This window comes from Anarhichas minor, unplaced genomic scaffold (genome assembly GCF_050575085.1).
Source record: "Anarhichas minor isolate MPS153535 unplaced genomic scaffold, ASM5057508v1 ptg000018l, whole genome shotgun sequence".
NCBI classification, from domain to species: domain Eukaryota; kingdom Metazoa; phylum Chordata; class Actinopteri; order Perciformes; family Anarhichadidae; genus Anarhichas; species Anarhichas minor.
Window position 1 is genome coordinate 6,861,729 of NW_027466464.1, and position 22,764 is coordinate 6,884,492.

At 42.1% G+C, this 22,764-nt stretch overlaps 1 protein-coding gene across 2 annotated transcripts in view; it reads left to right on the forward strand.

The window, feature by feature from the left end:
• Positions 1-1,115: 1,115 nt before the first annotated feature.
• Positions 1,116-22,764, forward strand: part of LOC142952987 (interleukin-1 receptor accessory protein-like 1) — a 192,569-nt gene continuing 170,920 nt past the window's right edge. For both annotated transcript variants that reach the window (XM_076095039.1, XM_076095040.1), the window contains exon 1: positions 1,116-1,635. In XM_076095039.1, the coding sequence (XP_075951154.1) occupies positions 1,554-1,635 (82 nt within the window). In that variant the 5' untranslated portion in view covers positions 1,116-1,553. The remainder of the gene's footprint in view (positions 1,636-22,764) is intronic.

Sequence of the window (22,764 nt, forward strand, 5' to 3'; positions counted from 1 at the left end):
GATTGAGTTGCGATTGCCCTGAGCGGCAACAAGATAAAGCCTTACATCTTCCTGTCTGAACTTACGCTAGAGCTTCATTTCAAAAATCAACTAACCTTTTTGGGACAACTTAAACAGTGTCCTCTGAAACGGCTTTCTGAAACTTACTTCCGGAGCCATTTTCCCCTCAACGGCTGCACACGAGCTTAACACAAAGCACTATGTCATGTTTTCATGTGTGATTCTTTAATATATGTAATCCCATAATCCACAAGTCTTGCTCTCTGCACACGTGCACGCATAATGTATGATCAGTGTACCCAACAGAACATGACTTAGTGTATTTACTCATCAGTATAGTTGGTATCAACAAAAAAATGAATTAGCTGCATCGCAAGAGCATGTTGTTAACCTCTTCAGGGATAGTAAGTGCTTGCTTCAATGTCTACCAGTCCAGGATGTCACTGTGAGCTGGAGGAATACTGAGCAGAACTGGGGATTCAGTCATTTCCACTGTGTTGAAACCAAAGAACCACAGCTTTTGTGCTCATGTTGCAGACTGGCGCCCAATGTGGAAAAGTAATTAAAAAGATAAGATTTTTGTGTGGTGGCGTTTAGCTTTTCTGAGGTGGCATTGGTTGCAGAAAGCTTGGGCTGACGACAATGGGCCCCTTTGACGAGGTGAACGCGGCAATGTCGCCATCTTTGGCCGCTGGCCAGTTTTGAATGCCACTGTGAGTCTCTCGAGGGTTATTGTGGCTTTTCAGGGTTTCCCCTCAAAGGCTTTCTGATGCAGCTTTGTGGAATCTATGTGAAGCATCTTTGTCGTGACTGAAATGCCAATGGAAGCGCCCTTGTAGCCTACATGGACATCTTGTTGAGCCGCAGCAGAGATTGCACTTTTGCCTGTAGCAAGGAGATGAACCAGTAACCAAACAAAAATAATTCTATAGTTACACGGGGGGGTCTAATCAGCGTTTTACTAATGAGTAAAATCTGGCTAAATTGTGACTAAAACTTAAATGAACTTAATGCTAGTCCTATTTTATATTAGATTCAATGAGACCAAGATTAAACTTGAGTGTATGAAGCGCTGCATGTTCACAGAGATATGATCGAAGTGGGGACGTGATTATGTCTGTTGGTTTGGAGAAAAGTGGGATTAGTGTTTGTGTATAGATGACAAAGCTGCAAAGCCAGGTTGGTCTTGATAGAGATGCATCTTGACATTTGTATCACCAGCAGCCTCCCCCTGATTATACAGTAGCTCCCTTAAGAGCCACTGGTATAAATATAGCAGAGGCAGACAAACACTATGGGGAACAGAATTTGCACATAGGCGGGTTGGATTTTCTCCAGCTGACCTTAGGTCTTGTAAAAGTTCTGTAATTATTGGCTCACTTGCAGTTTTTCTAATTTCTTTTTTTATTTTTGAGCTTTGATCGAGCATCTCCTGCCAAAATCATTATCTCTTCTTTTTTTTGATGTTTTGGATGGATTATTAGTGTATTCACAGTCTGTCTCGGTACAGAATAATAAATCCAGCTTTTGTTTCCTTGTAGGACTGGTAAAAAATGAAAGCTCCCATTCCTCTTCTGATCCTGCTTCATGCCGTTGTGGTCCATTGCCTGAAAGTGGTGTCGAAGAGAGGCTCAGGTAAGTCCTGTCTTTTGACCGCTGCTATTGTATCTTCCTTCCTTTTTGTTCTAATGATGTAAGGTCCTGAAAAAACAAATTCCAAATCATTTCTATTTTACTTCCGGTGTCCCGTTCATTGAAACATGTTTGAATCCTTGGCCCTGTTAAGACTTTAATGCTTTTCTTTTTGTCTGAAAGCACAAATCAGTCAACAACATGGGGATCACATGGCCTTGTCTTTTGACAGCTTTATTTTGAAGTCCACAAACACTCCAATCAATCTGAAGTTCTGAGAATGATGGTGGCATATTTCACCGCATGGTATAATGTGGTTTTCTTATTTTTTGTAGAAGAAAATAAGAACACAGGCTTGTTCATCCTTGAAGGGTTTGCAACATACTTCTTGATACATAGTGAGAGATCACATGAACTACTCAGATCGTCTGTTATTGTGAACGATTCATATGTTCCGTCTTCATTATCTGCAGCTTGAATCAGATTTGTAACAGTGCAGACTGGAGTTAATAACACTCTGGTGTTTGCTTTGTTTTCTTTAAATATGTGTTTCCATTCTCTTTGACAACCAAACATAGCCAGTGGATGCAATGAACGCAACTCAGTTCAGTAGTATTGCAGAGAGGAAGCAAATCAATAGCTTTTGCTTTTTGGATCCACGAGGCACTGTGCCTCGAAGGATGCAGCTGTGGCCTTTAGAGTTATATCCAAGTATTTACATTGTCTTGGCACTAATAGCCCGAGACTCTCGTCATTACTTTCTATAAGGGGGAAAGGGGACAATCAGCATTGGCTAACATGGGACATCTTTTGCAGTATTTCTATTTATTCATTTTTGTGGGGGGGGGGGGGGGGGGGCTTCTATCCAGAGGCTGCTTGCGTCTGGGTTTCTACCATGCATATTAGACACAGGTGCAGGAATGGCCAAAGGCTTATCAAAGGGTTTGCTGCGTTTCCAGCAGAAGTCCCTACGGGCTATCTCATTGGATGCTTCACGAGCCATTGCCTGGGGCAAGGATTTGAAACGTGTCCGCTGATAAATGAACACCCCATCCGTGCTAGACCTCCGTCCTTTGTTCCTTCTCTTTCAGCTTGTATGGCTGTATTAGAAGCCACGCTGGTTGTGAGTCAGAGCACCATTGTAAACGGGATTCTGGGCAATGAAAGCCACTTTGAAATTGCATTGCTTTCATTTTTATGGAATGGAAAGAAACAGCGGGGGCGAGAAGGTGAATATCCTGGTGTCGTATCAGGTATATTTTTAAAGAACCGTTTTTGAGGGTTTAGGGTTCCTTTGTTCATGAGATAAAACTGTTCAATTTCATTTAGTCATATTTGATAACATCAAGGTCGTAGTCTCACTTAAAACATCTCTTGCAGTATAGCTTCCTTTGATCAACTGGGACTACTTACTGTATATGTGATGTCCACTGTGAAAGGCCTCTTTATGCAGGATCTAACAATGTTTCACAATTTAAGCTTTGGTTGGGTCATGCAGCTGTACATGTTTTATTTGAAATGTTTATTTCCCCTATCGGAGCAAAATACTGTCACAGTGATTCCATTTAAACCAAAAGGCTTTTTGCTTTTTTATCCACAGTTTCCTCAGGATAGTGTGGGGATCAAACGAATCACTAATTTCATTTCTAATAAGACAAAGTGAGCTGCTCCAGACATTGTAAATATGTATAGTTTTTCATTCGTACCTTTGTTAAAAGAAATTCAGTGTAGACAATCAAACCTGGAAGTGTCGGCCCATTAAAGGAAACTAAATGGCTTGATTGACTCCCTCAGGAACAATGAATCCACTATCGCACTTGCTTTACCTCTAACTGGGCTCACAAACACACACATCAACTCCAGAAACCCCTGCACAGTGCTGCATGTGCACTGCTATTATCTGTAGATGATTAAATTCAAAACACACGTCTTTGAGTAATGCTTTGTCTGCATTTGTAGTCGGGGTGGAACAGTGCAAAAACATACAATGCATATCTGCCATACTAATCCTCAGTATGCATAAGTAGGAGAACGTATCCATTTGTCCTCTGCTGTGGCTCCTCTTTGTGAGAATGCTGATATGGCCTGAATGGTTGGGCGAACAGAATAATTATGTATATTTCTGCTTAAAACAGCACATCAAGTCAGATGTTGAAGTACAAACCCCACTCTTGAATGCTCTTACGTTGTTGTATACTATCAGTCAGTGATGTTGAATCCACGACGTACCAGTCATTCCAGCAGATATTTTGTATTGAAGGCATGCATCGTGCATAGAACATCTTGTGGCTGCATTGCATTTTGGTTTATTGAGGCTGTTGTCCGTGTTTATGATCACATTCGGACAAATGGATGTAGACATAATCTCTTTGCTCCCCCTGTTTCTAAGGGATTGTCTTCTGTTGTACAATGTTGTAATGGCACTGTATGTATTTTTGTTTTACAAGGCCAGTGTCCGTATAGTTGTATGAATGCACTGGGTAAGAACTAGCTGGTTAGCAAAACGAGTGAGAAGGAAATCTGTTTGTTCAATCTGAACAATCAAAAGTGAGTTATACTGCATCTCTTTCTGGATTTGAGTAATCCATGGACAAAGACTAGCTTTGTTGTTCTATTTCTGTTGCACTTGCTACTCTTGGTTATTTAAAGATGTTCTCAGTTGCTATTATTGCCTTAAACACAGAATCAGCTCCCTTGTTGGCCACTTGTGCCATACTATACGATAGATGTGTGTTTGGTTACTTACTACACTAAAATAGCCGAATCATCTTTCTGTGCACACAGCTGCGTTTAATTTGATATGAAATAGAACTTGAGAGTTCATGTAAGGTCTCACTTTTGGCACTCTGAAGTAATAAATATGTATTTATTCTTTTTCTCACCTCTGAACACGGACACAATCAGAGTGAGAAAGAGCTTCGGAGGGTACTGAGGAGGACTTTTAGAGGACCTGAATACAGAATCGAATAAAAAGGGCATGCACACGTATTGCACAAACCATTTAACAGAGCATTTCCTAAACACTGGAGTAGTTTCCCTATTCATTCCATGGGCATCACTATTCATCTGCATTACGCCGTGAACTCTGCCATGCCCGTTATCTTTGGTATTCACATACTCCTTGCAGCTTCCTGTACTTCCCAGGCATCAGGATTCCCTCTTTTCCCAAGAGATTTACTGCTCACTAGCGTTTTTGCAGCACGTCTGTTGGCTTTTCGTCACAGGAACCACAAGGCCAACATTTGAGCTTTCTTTGGTTTGGCCAAAACGTCGATTATGTTCAGTGAATTTCCTCTGAGTACACGCCTGATGTATTTTACCGTTCATCTGATTTGTAAGAAAAACTGAAATATTGTGTTTTGTGTCCCAGATCAACACGGCAGTTATGAAACCACTCTAAAATGGGCTGTCAAGAGTTTTTATTGTTCATGGTTGATTTCTAATGAGGCAAACCAGGGACAGCGTCCACCCCTGTGGACACTGCAGGGACAATAGCTCAGTTTATTCTGAGCAATCGCTTGTTGTTTATTTTTTATGTTTTTTTAAAAACAAACCACTTTTCAGCTTTTTGTTCCACCAATTGTCTGCCTCAGCATTTAAAGTTTTCTTGCTGCAGTGCTGGAAACCTTTCTATTTAACATTAACTCTGGTTCCCCATGTGAACACTGATGACAGTTGTGGATTCACAATCATATTCCTTGACATTGATTGAGACAGATTTAGCCTCTCTCCTCCCCTCTGCTGCGCACTCATTAGTCCCCATTTCTTCTCCAGACATTGATGAGTCCCCAGACAAATGACGCTTACCTTTCCACAGTCTCCCAGTAGTTCCAGCAATGCATTGCCCATAACACTCACTCCCAGTACATGCATCATTCTGTTATCCATGCATATGTAAATAGCATGCGTTCCCATTCGGAAATAGAAACCAGCATCCCGTCTCTGCGTCTAGTTTCTATTAAGGATGGTCCGAGGGCCCGGCGTGTCACTCTGATGAAGAGGAGCTGTCAATAAAACCCGCCACTGCTACAAGACCTTGGTTCCCATTAGAGAGCAACCGCTCATCATCCGTCTCTCCCCGTGTATTTATCTACTGCCGCTACAGTACGTCCACAACATATATTTTTCCCCCTCTTCCCAGACTTTTCGCTCTTGTAGGAGGAAGAATCAAGGACATCATGACAGTCGGTTCAATTTACAGCCTTCACACCCATAGCAACGCACAAGGCTGGGAGGATGTCAGCATTAATATGTCAGTTAAAGGATAGAATCTTCCCCCCACAGTAATGGGGCTACTCGCAATTTGGCCAATAATAAGGCGTCTCTTAATTGGACAAGACAGTGATTCGTAACAGGGGACGTCAGTGCACTGCACAAATTCAATTATGCACAAGCCATTTGACTTTATAATTGATATTTAAGGACGTTAAATATGGCAGGGAGTTATCAGCAAGAACTTTGAGGGAGGGAAGGAGCACTAAGGAAAACTACTGAATGTCAAATCATTTTTAATTCTAAATGCAATTGGATCAGATGGACTACACACCACTTGAGGTTGTCAGTAGTTACTGCTTGTGATGTAACGGCACGAAATGACGTTCAAAAAATGTTTCCGAAACAAATCCAAGAAACTTAAGCAGGTATTGAAAACTGGAAGCTGAAATCCAAGCTCACACACACACACACACACACACACACGTATTGAGAGGTTCATCTTCCCTCGGTCAATACCACATACCCGCCACAAACGGTGAATGATTGCCTCCACTGCACCGCCCGTTCATTGCAGGGGAGATTGATCACACACATGATATTAGAAATGAAATGGCTTGCCACATGGAGTTGTTTTCCCTCCCGCTGCTCTGAGAGAGAGAAAGGGGGAAGGAGAGAGAGAGAGAGAGAGGGAAGCAACTCAACAAGTGTGCCAGATATATGCCTCTGGACATCGGGGGTTACTATGGATATGTGTTCCAGGTTGGGGACACGTGCCACAGTCCTCCGTGTGAGATGGATGACGACCAATCACCTGATTTATGAGCGGGATAGTCTCTCCGTGGCCTGTTTCCTGACCTGTAATAATGTTACAACACCACAGCAATTGAGAAAAATGCCAGGGAAAGGATGTGAAGGGCCGCAGCTCAGTGAAGATGAGCTGTGTAGCTGTAGGTTGAGGTGTTTAAATCTCAAGTGGGCTGTCAGTACTTCTGTGTGTGGATCCAAGACGTATCCGATTACAGCTATTTTTATTTATTTGGGTTTAAGGCGTCAGCTTTAGAAAAATGTCCCCCATAGGCGTACCAAGTCTATGGGCTGATTGGATTTGGGTTTGCTGAAATCTAGATTTGGGAAATGAGGTGTGAGTGTGGGTGGAGCTAATGGGGTCAGACACATGCCAATCAAGCAGACCTCAAGCAGTCCCCAAACTTATTTGAGTGTAGGGTAGCATGTTCTATATAGCATTTGTATTGATTTTGTAGCATCCTAAAATGTGCAAAAATGAATTGTTGTAGATATTTTTCTTGTTCCTTTTCCATCATTTGTTTTTAATGCTCTCTGTTTGAGAAGTCACCATTAGAACAAAATGTCTACTTAAGACAGGGATGAACACATGATGAACACATAATGTTGTACTTTTACATTTGTGTCTGTTTTTTAACAGACTGAATGTCTAATCCTTTGGCCAAAGGTTTTTAAAGGCTATAAAATGGAACCGTCTTATCCTCTGAGCTGAAAACTAAAGGGTCAAGATGTGAAATGTATACAAATGATTTGAGTGGATCCCTTCAGTTTTCTTCCCACCTTCATGTGTTTTCCTCTATATATTCACGGTTTTGGAACCTCATTCAACGTTGAATACAATACGCTGCATTATCTACAGTTTAATATTTCTCTCTGAAAGATATGTTCATTTCAGGCTCCCTTTGCAAATTATACAGCCCACTTTAACAGCTGGGGCGTTTGGTACCAATTTGAGAGATTATATGTGTGGATGATAATGAGCTTTAGTCGGAAAGAGGATTTAAACATGGAGAAGGCCGGCCACTGCTTAATTTAAGAAAATCTGGCTCTCAGGTTTAAGGAAGAGGACTTTAGGGGGAGTAAAACTCTCAAAAGAAAAAAAAAAAGAAAGACGAACAGTGTAAATGAAAAGTAAAAAAGTAATATTTGTAATGAGGTTAGGGCAATTTGGACAGAAACAGTAATGGTCCCAGAAATTATTTTAATTCCCACTGCATGCTTGCCTCTCACCAAGCTGAGCGACGGGGGGAAATGAAGCAGTCGTCTCTCAGTACTCTGCAAATGGCCTGGAGGCGTCGATGGGACTGTACCCAAAAATACCACACATTTTAACCTGGGGCTGCACTGCATGATTAATCCATGTGGGTACTCCCCCTCATTCTGCGTCACTCTTCGCTTCTATGCATCCGTCTGTATATCTAGCAATCTTGGCACACTTCTTACGTAGTTATGCTCATGTACGTCATTTCTTTTGTCACAATCGAGATGGCAGTTTGCTCTTTTTAGCTCCTCTCTCAAATTAAAACGGTCCCTCACTTTAAATGGCCCTGCTGTCCCTGCTGGTCTCTCTGTGACCTCGCCTGTCTTTATGTTGCACCTCCTGTGCATAGAACATGATATTTATTGCTGCCATCGATTGGCGACTTTCTCCTGGAGGCCAGACGGGATCACTGGGGAGTCAGATAGATGTCTCCCTGAATAATTAAAGCAATACACTAATTCCTAGTCCCATAAACGTTATCGTCATCATCATTAGATTTTAACTGGTTTAAGCTAAGAGCCTGTTTTACCAATAACCTCACCTGTTTCATTCATGTAAGAACACCTTTTTGCTGCAGCTGTTTGCAGATCTAATTTGAAAATACTACCCCTCCCTAATATGTATGCTGGAGACGCTTGGCCTATAAATTACACACCTGCATCTGTTGACTGGAGGAAGATTGGACAAAAAGATAGCTCATATCCTTCCCTGATAAAAGGTATATCTTGAGCTGACCCTCCTCCTGTTAGAAAAGACGAGTATCCAAAAATCAGACCAACTGGAAATTTGATTTCCACTAGTTTCAGCCTCGGCAATCTCCGAGACATTCGATTATTTTTATTTCCAGTGTTGCGACTCTCGGAGTACATTCGTTTTCTATTGATTGCAGCGCTAACTTTGTTTTGGACTGATGCAACTCAGTTAAGTTTGATTTCTGAGGGGAGTTCATTGATTTGCATGGCAACACTGTCTCTTGTCATTGTCTAACTTCGCTTCATCCTTCACATGCTGCTTTTCAATTCATAGTTCCGTGATTCTGACCTGATTCATAACCAGCCTGAAGCATAAAGAGCATGTCTGTGAACCATTGCTGGATGCAGAATTACACAAAGCACAGATCTACTTTTATATCACACTTTAAATGTATTTTTTCCTCTGTTATAAAGAGCATAAATTAGCTGTTTAGCCATCTGTGTTCAACATAATGCATTGTATAACCAAGGACTTATAGCTATACTCAGGAATCATTTCTCTTGATTGACGGCTTGGGAAAAAAGATGAGATTTTCATCTTATTTCCGCCCGTTATAGTTACTAAATAAACATATGGAGAAGGAGGGTTTGTAATTGGTGAGGCGATGGGATGAAAGTAAATCAATGGAGAGGAGATTTCTAGTGCAGGGATTATACGATACTGAGCAGGGATGTGGATTATAGTAAATATGAGTATGTTCATCCACAAACATACACAGTTCACATGCCTTCTTTCTGTCATGAAAGGGCTTGTGGAAGAAGACTGAAGCTTTTATAAAAACCAACAGACTTAGACTGGTCGAAGACAACATTTATATTTGGTACTAATGTGTAATGGGTCTGGATATCTTATTTGAATAGGGAACACCTTCTGAAAAAGCATGTGAAGAGTTCACCTAATACCTAGTATATGAAACTGCCAGTCAAAAAGCAAGTAACAGCCTCTCAGACAAGGGTCATGTGACCAATAGGGCTAGCTGAGATCGCCCTACTGCTGGCAAGCTTTGACCTCTGATTAACTTCTTACAGTATAGTTAAGTCAGTCGAGGTAGCAAGCCTAAAAGCTGAAAGAAGCCCATGGGTTCTTCCGACTGTCTCTGTCTGTCACATGACCCTCACGTTGCATGTCATAGCAGTCCCTCTAGACTTTCCTGCATTGCTCCCCTTGACCTCAGACGCACCATGTTTGAAAATACAAGGTAAAAGGCCACATGATCAGACATTATTTTCCAGATAATGTATCCAGACACAGATGTTACCGGGTGTGAATTGCGTGTGCTATTTCACATGAACACCACTGTAGAAGAGTCATTTTCTATCCCCCCAAATGACCCCGTAAACCAATTATTTGCTTGTTAGGACTAGAGTGGACAAAATTCAGATGACGGATAATGTCACTGGATGGGAAGTTTGTGGCCTTTTCCTGCCTTCAGTGTCGCCATTCTGAAAGAAAGCGCACGAATTGTGATTTTGAATTAGCCTGCACCGCACAATGAGGCTGTGGTCACCTGAGAGGTGAAGTTTGGTGAATGCAGGAAGCCTCCCAACAACGTAGCATTTGATGAGGCTGTCAAGCTCTCTCGCGTCAGCCAGCCACTCAGCGTGTGGCCTTTTCAATGCTCCTTTATTGGAAAGTTTGAACACATCCTTTCTTACTGTGTTCATTCCCTGTTCACAGTCTCCCTGTCGCTCATTGACAGCTAAGAACAAAAAACACTACTCTCTTGTTCTCTTTGTACATTTTCTTTCCTTTCGGTCTTTTTTTCCGTTTTTTTTTCCATTGTTTTTTTAGTCAAACTGGGATTGGTCAAAGCACAATCAACCTATTTCTGCAACAAGCACAGTGAATCCTTACAGGTCTCAAGGGACTCCTGCCAAGTTTGGGGCTTTTCAGTTTTCCCTTTTCTTTTTGCAAGGGAGAAAGGATGTAAGCTCGCTTGCCGAGGAGTACGCTTTTGTTGGTTGCAGGAGACTGATGCACTGCAGGAGTTCTGGAAACAAACCAGGCTGACTGTATTCTCCAGGCCCTGGCTGCTTTTCTCACCACTGTTCAGAAGATACAGGCAGGTTCCATTCAGATCCTACTGCTTAGCATTTTTATTATAATTAGCCAAGAATCGCCTGGTATTCCCTCCAAAGGAAAGTATGCCATTTTTATCCAAAGCCAAATTGCCTATTGTTTAGGGAGGGAAATACTACTTTAATTAAGACTCACCAAATTTGCTTTTAAAAATCCACCCGGATTCAGCTCAATTATTCCCTGTATGCATGCCTTGTAATTTCATTTGGCATGATTTACAGTGAAGTTCCATCACATATTTCCCTGCCATGTTTATTGCTTGCGTTTGATGTGGCACTCGGTTGAAATATTTAGGACCCCTAATTTACAATCCTCCAGGGTCCAAAAAATAGTTGAAGGTGGCAGTTGATTTCCCTGCAGTGCAATGATCAATAAATTCTACATATTAATTAAGTTCCACTGTCATCTCCAAGGCTTCTCCCAGGGTGAAGCCTCTCTCTGGTCTCTTATCAGCCAATCACAGGGCAGCATGGCGTTGCACTGCCTCCCCCACGGCTCCTCTGCGTTCATGAAACACACATATTTACAGAGGTGCTGCATTAGGAGTGGGTGTTTCTCAGTGATGCATGAGGGGGCATCATCATCTGTAATTTACAGGAAGTGTCTTTCATCTATTTCTTTTTATATGACACAGAGTGGCAGCCCTGTAAATGTGGAAAGTTCTCAGCTGTGGGTCAAACAGCAATGAAATGCTTTTACAGCCCCGGTGGCCTTCGAAAACGATTAGATTCTATTATCCTGTGAAACGTAAATCAGATGGATTGAGAACATGGCAGATTTCAGTCCTGAAGATGCGACAAAGTTTGCTTCTAATGCCTCATTCTTAGAGCTGCAAAGTGGAGTTAAATAGAGCGGTGACATGTCGAGAGAAGGACTGTCATTACAGAAGGAGCCTCAGTCAAAACTAGACTAGTGCTGGAGATTTTGCCTTCATTGTGACAGTGCGGAGGCAGCATCCTCCAAAGAGCATCAAGTCTCTATTAGCATCTCCTGCTAACTGAGAGGCACTACAGATGTAAGTAGGCGTTGTTTCTCTGTATGCTGCCAGTAGCCAAGCAATGCGGCACACCGCGACCTCACAATCCCAAGTGTTTCTGCGTTCTCACACATTCTCGCACACAATCGCACCCTCCAAAACGGGATTAAAAATGTTCTCATCTCTCCGCAACCTTTGCCTGTGTTGTGCGTGTGATCTTGCCAGAGGGTAATTAAACTGTTTCTGCTCCGCTCAATCTCTCATGGAAGTTGCCCCCCGTATATCATCAGACATCAAAAACACTTAAAATAAATTGCTGTATAAAAATGCAATGTTCAGGCAGCCAATTAAGTTTGATTCTTGAAGTGCTAGCTTCTGAGTGTGTGTAATGAGGCCCATAGCTTAACTGTGAAGTCTGCTAGCCGCTGTTTGACAAAGTATGTTTTTTACTTGTTTTGTTTTTTCATTCTCATAAAGCCTAATGACTAGTGGAGATGCTATCGTTTCCCATCAACAAATCAGATGATGGAAGATTAAATAGCTTGATGAATGATTAACACCACTGCTACAAGGGCGCTGACCTTACAATTTTCTCTGCACCTGCACAGACAATTCATTAAAAGCGACTGTGGTGATTATTTATAGGCAATCATTGAGCTGTTGAGTGCATTTGCAACCTATGGCTTATTTGTTTGGCCAATGAAACCTCATCTGGCAAAACAGCCGAGAAAAGGATCACAAAGAAAAGCAGTTTATGGTAATGTCCTTCTGATTGTTGACAAGTCATATGTCCCAGTTCCAGCCCTGAAACACTTTAGTTCAATTCCAAAATAAAAGTGTCCAAATCCCATTCCAACACCTTTCATTTGCTAAGCGTTGAAATTCAAAAATGGCCTGATTACAATGTTTAATGTGCATACCACCCTCAGCAATTTTTAAATCGTGTGATATAGCCATTTAAAAGGCCTCCTTTTGCTGTTCGCAACGCTCTCTAAAGGCTCTCTGTCGCCTTTTTGTGCACTGAGTGCCTGGTCTTGAAAAACACAAGGACAGCTGAGGATTATGGTTCTGTATGTGTCTTTCACAGCCTTTAATATGCAAATAGGAGATTAGTTTTGGAAGGAAACTGTTTGGCATGGGTGTTATTTCTACCAGGAGGGTAATGCTAAACATTCACCATACCTTTTTTTTCTCCGTTCCCTGAATCAGACTTAACTCTTTCAGTAAGAAATGTCATCCATCATGTAGCCTTTAGCAATACGAGTTAATGAATTACAGCTGCTACATGCAAAATACAAGGTTTAGCAACACGACTGGGTGTTATTAATTTACGTAAAAGGCATGCGTCAGTATTTAATTCAAGCCACATGACACAATTTAAATGACCCTCTGTATGGCTCAGGCACATCAAACAAAATAAGAAAACTACATGTCTGCATTTCATAGCAAAAGCCAAATGCAGCCGGGTAAATGACTTTGGTATTACACTGTCAGAAAACCATTTCCAATGTGCCATGGGAAGCAATTCCAGCATTTCTTTTGATCTCCAGTGCGGAGGGGAGGGGGGAAGGATTAAGAAACATTTCACATCATGGAATTGTGATCCCGGCATTAAAGCTATACAATGCGCGTGCAATGTCAACATCTATAATTGAGTGATTTAAATGACCTAATTTCTTGCATGTGGGCTACGTCTGCAGTCGTAGCTGCGTCAGGACGTTTAACCCTTTCAAAGGGCTCTTCAGGGAGACTAATGATGGACCAAAGCACCCATCTAGAACACCGCCAAGAGGTTGCTGCTTCTCAGCCTCCTCCAGGCATGCTTGTTAAGTGACCCTAAACGCTGCTCACCCATGAGAACAGGAGATCCCGTGACCACGACACTGTGGGCTGTAGAATACAGATATAGTTGCATGCTAACACACACTCCACGCTTTCAATACAAAGTCAATTGTTTGTTTATTCTGAAACTAGGAAGTAAACTGAATTTAGATTGACAGCTTACTAAATCAGCATTCAAGTGACACACCCCTATGTTGTCTGGAATATTGATTCTGTGCGCACACACATACACTTGAGACAGTGGGGCGCAGATTATCCAATCAAACAGCCATGCTGAACGTGTACAATTGATCAGAGTACATTTACTGGCTGACAAACAAGTGAGCATTCATGGCTTCTCTGACTGGCTCACGGGGGGGGGGGGGGGGGGGGGTTAAGGATTATCGACTGTGGGATAAAGGAAATCGAGAAATCTGCAGAATGGAGTCACCAAATGATGGGATTAAACAAACAAATCAGCGTGCCGAACATATAATCAGAGCACCTGAAACACTTAATTGGTGGACTGTTTGGGCCACTGGAGGACTATTAAGTAAGAATTACAGGTTTTAGAGGTAATTTAGACAGGATGAATGCTCCGGCAATGGCCTTGAGTGATTGGCGACATCTTTGTCACTGTTATCTCTTTTGCTTTTCGCATGTTGTTCTCTCTTAATTGGTTGGTGTGTGGACTTTTTTCCCCCACAGAGGTTTTCTGTGCACATCCACCCTTAATGACATCAGCATAAACGACATCCTTGCCTTTCAGGCTTTTCTAGCAGAGGAAACGGCTCTGTTTTATATGTCCCTTGACCTCTTTCAGGCCTACAGAATGGAGTCAGTGTGTGCCTGATCACCCTAATTATGTTGACAGCTCAGTGTCTTGCCTCTTGCTCACATGCGTGACATCCAGCCCTTCGACAGAGCGGCATGTCTCCGCAGTCCTTTGGCTGTCGGAGGTACTAGCACTTGAGCGAATGTTTAAACAAGTGATCATCTCTGCGCTGTTGACTTCAGCAAGCGCTTTTTGAGTATTTGCATTTTTATTGTTGAGATGCAAACACTTCCAAACAAAACCGACAGCAGATGAAACGTGGCTCCGAATTAATGAATAGATTTTAATGGACACTCTAGGAATGTGTTTGTTAATTTTCTGTCAGCGCGCACGTGCGTGTGTTGTTTTAATGAAGCTGAATGAATTGTGCATCGGGTTGCTGGTGCGTGCGGCATTATTATGTTGAATATATTCTCTCTGTTGTGTGGTGCCAACAGTTTAAACAAGGCTGTGTAGGTGGAGGGATGTGGGAAGAGAGGAAGGGCAAAGGGAGACAAAGGCAAAGTGGAAAGTACGCAAGGCCGGGCTTCGTGAATTCATTTCCCCTCTCTCCTGTGTCAGGGGGACCTCGTCTGAACCCATTACGGTGGTAACAAGGTGACAGCGAGCGGTCTTGCTACGGGTTCTGGCCTCCGGAGCTGTCTCGCCGCCCGTCTATGTTAATTAAGGGAGAGAATGAAAGTGTGAGGAATGGGGACACTGTTAGACAAAAGCGTTTAACTAGATGGTCCGAATAAGGACAAGAGTTTCACTCTTTTTCTCAAACAAGTTTTGCAGCTTCGAGGTGGAGCTAAAAGGATAGTGATTCATGCCGAGCTCCTGATTCAAATAGGTAAGTGAGACTTACAAATCTCCCCACAGGCACTCAGCCGACCATGAATTATAGAGACCCTTCATGTTGAATTCTTTAAAGATAGAAACATTGGCCAGTCTCATTCCCTAAATCCATTTCCTTTACACATTATTTAAAGAACTGGTCACTGGTGTTCTTCTGAAAAGAATGTCCTCTCTCAACCTTGCCTTGTAGAACAATGTTTGTCAAAGTGTTTGTCAAAAAGCCTCTTTCTCCTTGTCATCTCCCCTCTACTGTGGGAAAAGTGCCGCCATCTCTCTGCGAGGGAATTGGCATAGGCAGAGTTCACTGGGAGAGCATTTTTAGTGCAAAGTAAGTGGGCGATCAGGAGATGTCATCAATTCCGATGCATGCCAGTTGCCAAGGAAACAGAAGTGGAGAGGCTTTTCTCAAGGATCCTGTTAAACATTTAGGGGGGGAAGAGAGAGAGAGAGAGAGAGAGAGAGAGAGAGAGAGAGAGAGAGAGAGAGAGAGAGAGAGAGAGAGAGAGAGAGAGAGAGAGAGAGAGAGAGAGAGAGAGAGAGAGAGAGAGAGAGAGAGAGAGAGAGAGAGAGAGAGAGAGAGAGAGAGAGCAATTGTCCATCTTTTCATGCATTCTTTTTTTCTCTTAGAAGTGGATATTATGTGGGTGAATATGCACGATTGGTTTTAAGTTAAAAGTTCAGTTTCCATTAACCAAGCAACACAGTTGGAAGACATGGAATCATGCAGCTCACAAACCTCCAATTTACCTAAAGGCATAATTTTTGCGGTACAGTTGAATTTGCTAACTCTGCCAATATCTTAAAATCTAAAGTAGAGGTGAGAAGCATTTCAAATAGAATATGAATTGTAATGATGTCATTTGTTAATCTTAATAAACGCTTATTTGAGACACGTTTTTTCACATTCCTAGTCAGGTTTTCTGCCTCTTTTGACAGATAAAATAGTAATCATTCTTATATCTGCAAGTGCAAGACATTACTAGAATTCATCCCACCACCCAACGTGGCCTTCCTCTGCACAAGTGACCAAAGCTGTGGCCGAGCTTGGCACAACAGTTGTGTGATGCCTCCTGATCGAGTGGCCCTTCTCCAGTGGTAATCTCCCAGCAGACAGGCCCTAAATGGGAAAGGGTTCAGCAGATAGGAGCTCTGTGTAATTCCTGTTAATTACTGTCCATGAGGCGATAAGACCTGGTTGGAGAGGCTAAGAGACGAGATAAGGAGGATCAGGGATTCACCTGAAGGATTTTCCGCCTCTTGGGCAAAAACAGTCCAGTTATCCCGAAATAGTCAGAGTTTGAAGCTGTCCTGAAGTGGTTGTTCTTCACTTACCAAACTACTAGAACAGAATGGAATTGTTTTGACACTCACTTAAGTGCAGTGCAGGTGGGTGAACTGGAAGAGTCACAATGTTTCCTTTGTGTTTCCTTTAGTTTGAATTCTACCATCAATTCCCAATAAGGTGGAACAATGTAATGTGAATGGACATGTTTCCATTGCGAGAATGTAATAATATTTGCACTTAACCTGATTGGAAATGTAATAAAACCTGATAATATAATAACTTGACCAAACATGTAATAACATGTTCTGACTCATATTGTAATAACCTTTTTTTAAATACTTATTATATTATTCAGGAGTTACATTTTCAGGAAATGATTACAGCGCTAGAATATTTCATCGTCAAAAGAACACTTTTATGTCATTTCATTGTTCAATTCAACCAAATGTGGCATTTATGTTGGCATACTTTCATGTATTTTAATTAAAGGTCCACTTCTGGAGCTCTTGACTGTATCACAGGGTCTTCATTCGCAGATTGAGTTGCTCGGTGATCATGGAAATTGAGTTCAGTCCTTCTGAGCAGTTGCTGGGACTTTTCATCCATCGTAGCTTAAAAGTTGAGCGGCTCGATCTGCTAATGAATACCATGTGGTCAAAAGCTCCAGAATAAGCTAGTAAGTGGACCTTGAGTTTGTATTTTGTCTGAGCTGTCCAGCTCCCCGGTCCTCGCTAATTCAAAAAAGCACATCAAAACATTCCAACAAGAGTATGGAAACACTCTTAAAGTGCACTTGAGTAAGACCATTGATGCCACAGCAAATATTCACAGCATGACTTGAGGGATTTTCTTTTAAGAATAGTTCAAAGCAATTCGTCAAAATACATGAGCCCTGTGAGACCCAATTCATTTCTTTTGCCACATTCCAATCCCCCATTAGCATGCGCCTGGGATGAATCTCACAAGTTGTCAGTCACCTCCGTTCTACTGTGAAATCAGACCAAATCCTCGTTGCTGTTTCACTGCAGAGAAGACCCCTGACCTGATAACAAACAGGCCTTTCACTTGTGCATAGAAAGGAACCAGTGATTTGTGATACTGTAGTCTGTGAAATAGGAGGCTGATGAGAGAGGACACTGTGTGGTTCTTTGGAGGAAGTGAACGCTGCACGGTAAACTGCAGCGGCTCTGTGGGGCTCCGACTGCCGGGATATATGAGCTCGTATTTGAGAAACGAGGCTAGTTGTCTAAATGCATTACTGTAATAAGACCTAGGAGGGGGGAGTGGTCCCGTGTATCTGCATGTTGACCTTGTTAGTGTTAACTTCTTGAATTACCCTCTGGGGTGTGCATGCTGGCTGAGGCGCCGGCGGTCCGACTCTAAACTCCTCATTTCTTACTTTTTGCTTTTATTCTCGTCTTTGTTCCTGCTTATTAACAGCTCAGCAAAGCAGTTGTGGTTTCTTCACTCGGAGGCTGATCATTAGCAGCTGAAACATATTTCGCTCTTGTAATACACAGAACACCAAGATACTAATTACCTTTCAGTCACCAATAAGGCTCGGTTTTACACCCTACTCCCATTGAACAGTCGCTGCTATAGAGAGTCTGTTTCAGGCAGGCGTTGGTTGAGCGTCTATACAAATCACGCATAACATGACAACCATTCATCAGTTTGATAAATGATTATCAAAGAGAGCTACTGAGAATATGCAAATGTCAGTGCTTAGACATCACGGTGTACCTCACTATTAGTGGTTAAAGAAAACACAAACATTAGATGTCAAGTAAGAATAAATAGTCACAGAGGTATATGTATTTCTTTTCTTAAACACTGAAACCGTACCAAAGGACCGCTCAAATTTCATTCTCCTGGTGGAACGGCTGTAAATGCTCATAGTTTCCATCTCTTCTGTCTTCAATGGTCTCTCACTTTATCATATACTGCCATTAAATTAGTCATTTATGTGCCTAATGGACCTTCTGTTGTTCCAGATATTAGACAACACAGAACATTTGTCATGATCCACTTGTCTTTTCCAATCTTAAATGTGTAATGGGATGATTTCAAGAACACTGATGAATCATTGTGCTTGTTTTTACACAGAATGTGTGTGATACTGCAGGACAAAAGTACACAGTATTTGGCCACTCCTATTTCCAATTGGGTGAGATATTGCTGATATTTAAGATGCGAGTGTGCTTCCAACCCATCATCATTGGTCAACCTCACACTATATTACTGATAGCGAGGCTCCAGACAGTCAGTTTGGATCCTAATACAATACACAGTTCAATGATTTGTACCAGTTCAACTGAAACAAACCCCCTTTCCCCCGTAACCCCCTCAGAATAAAGGCGTCGTGTGGAGGCGGGCGAGGGAGAAGATAAGACGGGTGAGGGATGCTCGTGGGCGGGTCAGTGAGCAGGGGAGACAGGGATGTGTGCAGAGGCTGCAGGGATGCATTCTGAGGGAACAAGGACAGTGAGGAAGGACGGTCCAGTAACTTTCCCGTCTGATAAAGCCATTCTGGCTCCACATGACCCAGTTTCCTCCGAGCCGATTGGTAAATACTTAAGCCAGCACATGTCAGATTTAGTTTTATCGTTTCGGTGTCTAAAATGTGCACGGTAAACAGGTTGTAAAATCCTAAGTGGAACAGCGGTGTCGAGTTTGAGTGTGTGTATGCATCACATTTATGAATTCATACCTTTGTGATGCAAGCAGTGATTCCCGGAGACAAAGCCAGGTCTATGGTGAGGAATAACATTATAGATGATACCTGGCAAGAACATTCCATTTCACTCTCTTCACGCCTCCATGAATTTTTTCTTGTCACATAACGGGGGTGTCAATCTCAGCAGGCTTTAGCAATGATTGGTGTGTTACATGAGGTGGAAGTTACTGCTGTTTGTATTTTTATAAAAGCAGCTTCAAATATACAGCTACAACTATAATGTATATCATGCTGTGGAAGCTTGCGTTCAGTGTTGAATGTGTTTACCTGTTGAGTGCACGTCTTTCTTTTGTTCCCTCTCAAGGCTCTCTAAATCACTAAAACGAATCTGAGATGACATTGCACGAATAAGTCGAAAACATATATATGCACATGCAGTGCCGAGACATCTAAGTTTATCGTTAGGCCCACCGTATTAGAAAGCTCTTCAATCTTTTTGCTCGCTGTGGAAGTGGAGACAAACGGATATGAACTAGATACAGCAGGCGAGAAAGCTAATATTTCTGTGGCAGTAAGTACCTATTTACTCAGTTTACTGAGAGTTTTAGCATGTGTAGTTACAGATATATTTCTCCAACTTCGGGTCCTGCTTTTTATCTTCTTTACGCAGGGTACTTTTAAAATCCCCAAACGCACTCAATACGATAAATGCCACGCCACTGCGTCAATTCATGCGCCTGTGGTGCAATGCCAACTCCTCAGAACCAGCAGTATTTTAGGAAAAGGTACACATACCCCTTAACACCTTATCTTTTAAACTATTATTACGATATGAATAAATGTTTCACTAGATAATGTGTAATTGTCATCACGCGATCCGCTAGATAGATGACGTAACTCCGTTGGAGTTTTTGGGACTACAAAAACACTACAAAAACATACTCACTGATGTTTCATTCTAACCTGAAAGCGATATTAGTATTATTATTTCTTTCATATAATCCTTGGCTTTAGATTCCTTTTAGCTCTCTCCAAACAAGTGCTGCAAGAACAAACAGCTTTTGGTCGCTCGGCACCAAAATCAAAACATGGTCGAAGTAGTGCGCCTCAACACGACCCCCCGACAGGGTTTTGGGTTTGGGGTCACCTTTTTCACCTCTTATGAGTTTGCAGGTATGTAAATCACACAAAGGACCATTGTGAGTCTGTTGTTGTCTTGTCACACACAGAAATAGCTGACGTGCCTAATCGTCATGGTTCTTTTAAAGTAAGTGCTAGATGCTGTGAAAAAAATGCAATTTCACAACTTCTACTCCCTGATTATACCCTTATTCCTTTCACACACCCAACAATTATTAACACATTTGATGTCGTTGTTAATACCCACTGTTTTGTTTGTTTGTTTGTGTGTTAAAAAAGGGCCCTTTTGAAGCAGCAGGGTTGTCGTGATGGCTTCAGTGTCACTTTAACAAGTTTCTGATGCCAGTGTTAAGGGCTGATTATGTAGATGAAGCAGCGAGCAGGGACCTCTGTGCACCCTGTGAGAGATGGAGGTGATAGTGGGGGAGGCCTCGTGGGTATTCAAAAATACATAGCTACAGTTGATGTTGCTGTCTCCTCCAGCCTTTCTTCTTTTTTCTATGAAAAATATCAAAACTAGCGATTAGGATTTTGAAGCAACTGTTACAAACACGTGAAAACTAAACTTCCTGCGGCACGGAGCCCAAATCTGTGTCATCACAACTCTGTTTGAATTCCCTCTGAATGGGCACCTCTCATGACCTGCACCCGGAGGTCTCCTCAAACTATGCAAATGAGCGCATCTTGTTTGTGCGGCGCAAATACGGGGCAATAAAATAATGCGGAGAAAGACAGGGAAGAGGCTCTGTACACTCCGTGGCTCCGTTGCCCCAGAGTGCTCGGTGAATTATTTATGAAAGTGCTGACAGAAGAGGGGCAGGTTCAACAAGGCGCGTTTCTCTGGGGGGCAACAACAGCCGACAGTCAGGTGGGGCTCGGTTTGTCTTGCGGCCTCTGGATTTTAATGATGGTCCAGTGGTCTCGTTATGCGAATCTACAGTGTAGCGTTTCTCCTGTGTCAGCTGAAAAGAGTGGTTGCGTGCGAATCTGTAATCTCTGCTGTAGCTCTACCCCCCCCCCCCCCCCCCCCCCATTTTTTCTTTTTTTTCTTATGTACTCTCGCCCCATCGCTTCCACTCTTATTTTTGCCTCTTAGAGTCTCCTCCTCCGTTTCTCTTCCACACTTTGTCATTTCTCATCTCGTTTTCATACGTCTCTCCTTCAGTATGTCTATTTCTGAATTGCTCCCGTCCCCTCCGTCCGCCTACTCCCCACTCCTATCTCATACATCTCTGTCCGTCTCCATCTGCACACTCCTAACACCATCGCTGATGATTGACAGTGCACTAAACATAATATAAATCCTTCCTTTTAACCTACATTAGCTAATTAGAGGCCTTTCTACTTCTGTTCTTACAGTAAGGAAGAGAAAAAAAGGTAACTTCGCCATAAAATCTGTGGTCAAGTGTGTTTTTATTGGCCTGGTATCATTAGTGAAAATGCATGGAAACAAACCCACTGCAGCAAAATGTATGGTGAATTACAGACATGAAATAATGGTTATTCAGGTGGGTTTTGCCTCCGCCGGACATTGAGTCTCTTGTGTGATTGGTGAGTCGTAGGAGTGTTCAGTGGCAGGTTTGGTACTTTTAGGTAGGAGAGATTAGCCTGTGAACCTTCAGGAGCTGCCCACAGGATTGTACCAGCAGGCGATGGATATATGGCTGCTGCCGATAAGACTTAAAAACACTTCAATAAAACTTTCATCCCTTGAGAATAGCTTCTCTTTTTTTACTGTTACCAACATCCGTTGTCTAAAGAAGTTGAATAATGTCAGCAGCAGGATCCAGAAACTTTGAAGCGTAGTTATGGGACTAACTAATGAATTATTGATGGTTGGTCTTGGAATTTTCTGAATATATTTAAAATAATCATCTCTGTATCAAAACAACATTTGAGCTCTACAATCCTGACTGTTTTATCACCACTTTGTTACAATCTGTGGTCTTTCCAAATTAAGAAATGTGAGACGGGACTCATTTCTAGATTTAATGCTATCCAGTAAATGTCACATTCATAAATGTACTGTTGGATCTTAGGTGATGGAGTTGTTTCTTACAATGGTTAATATGATGGTTTATTTGATGAGTGCAACCTCTTTAAAAGGAAGAAATGCATGCTTTCTCTTGAAGCTAGTCCTACTCAGACATTAAACTGCTCCTCTTGGTTCGTTAGTGTTATTTAAACTCTGCTCTTCACACGATAACACATTTCATCGTAGAGTCATGCACAGCAGCTACGAAGCTGCTTTTTAAATGCTTTCTTGCTCACATCTTTAAATTAGGAAAACGTCTTGTGCTGTTGCGTCCTGTCTTCGGGTATCATCTTTATGTAAGTCATTGTTATCAACAAAGATTACAATTCACATTTTGCAGCCCTCTGACACCAAACGGAGTTGTGTTCTTGATAACTGCGCGCTCTTCTTAATTACATTTTGTATCGACCTCAC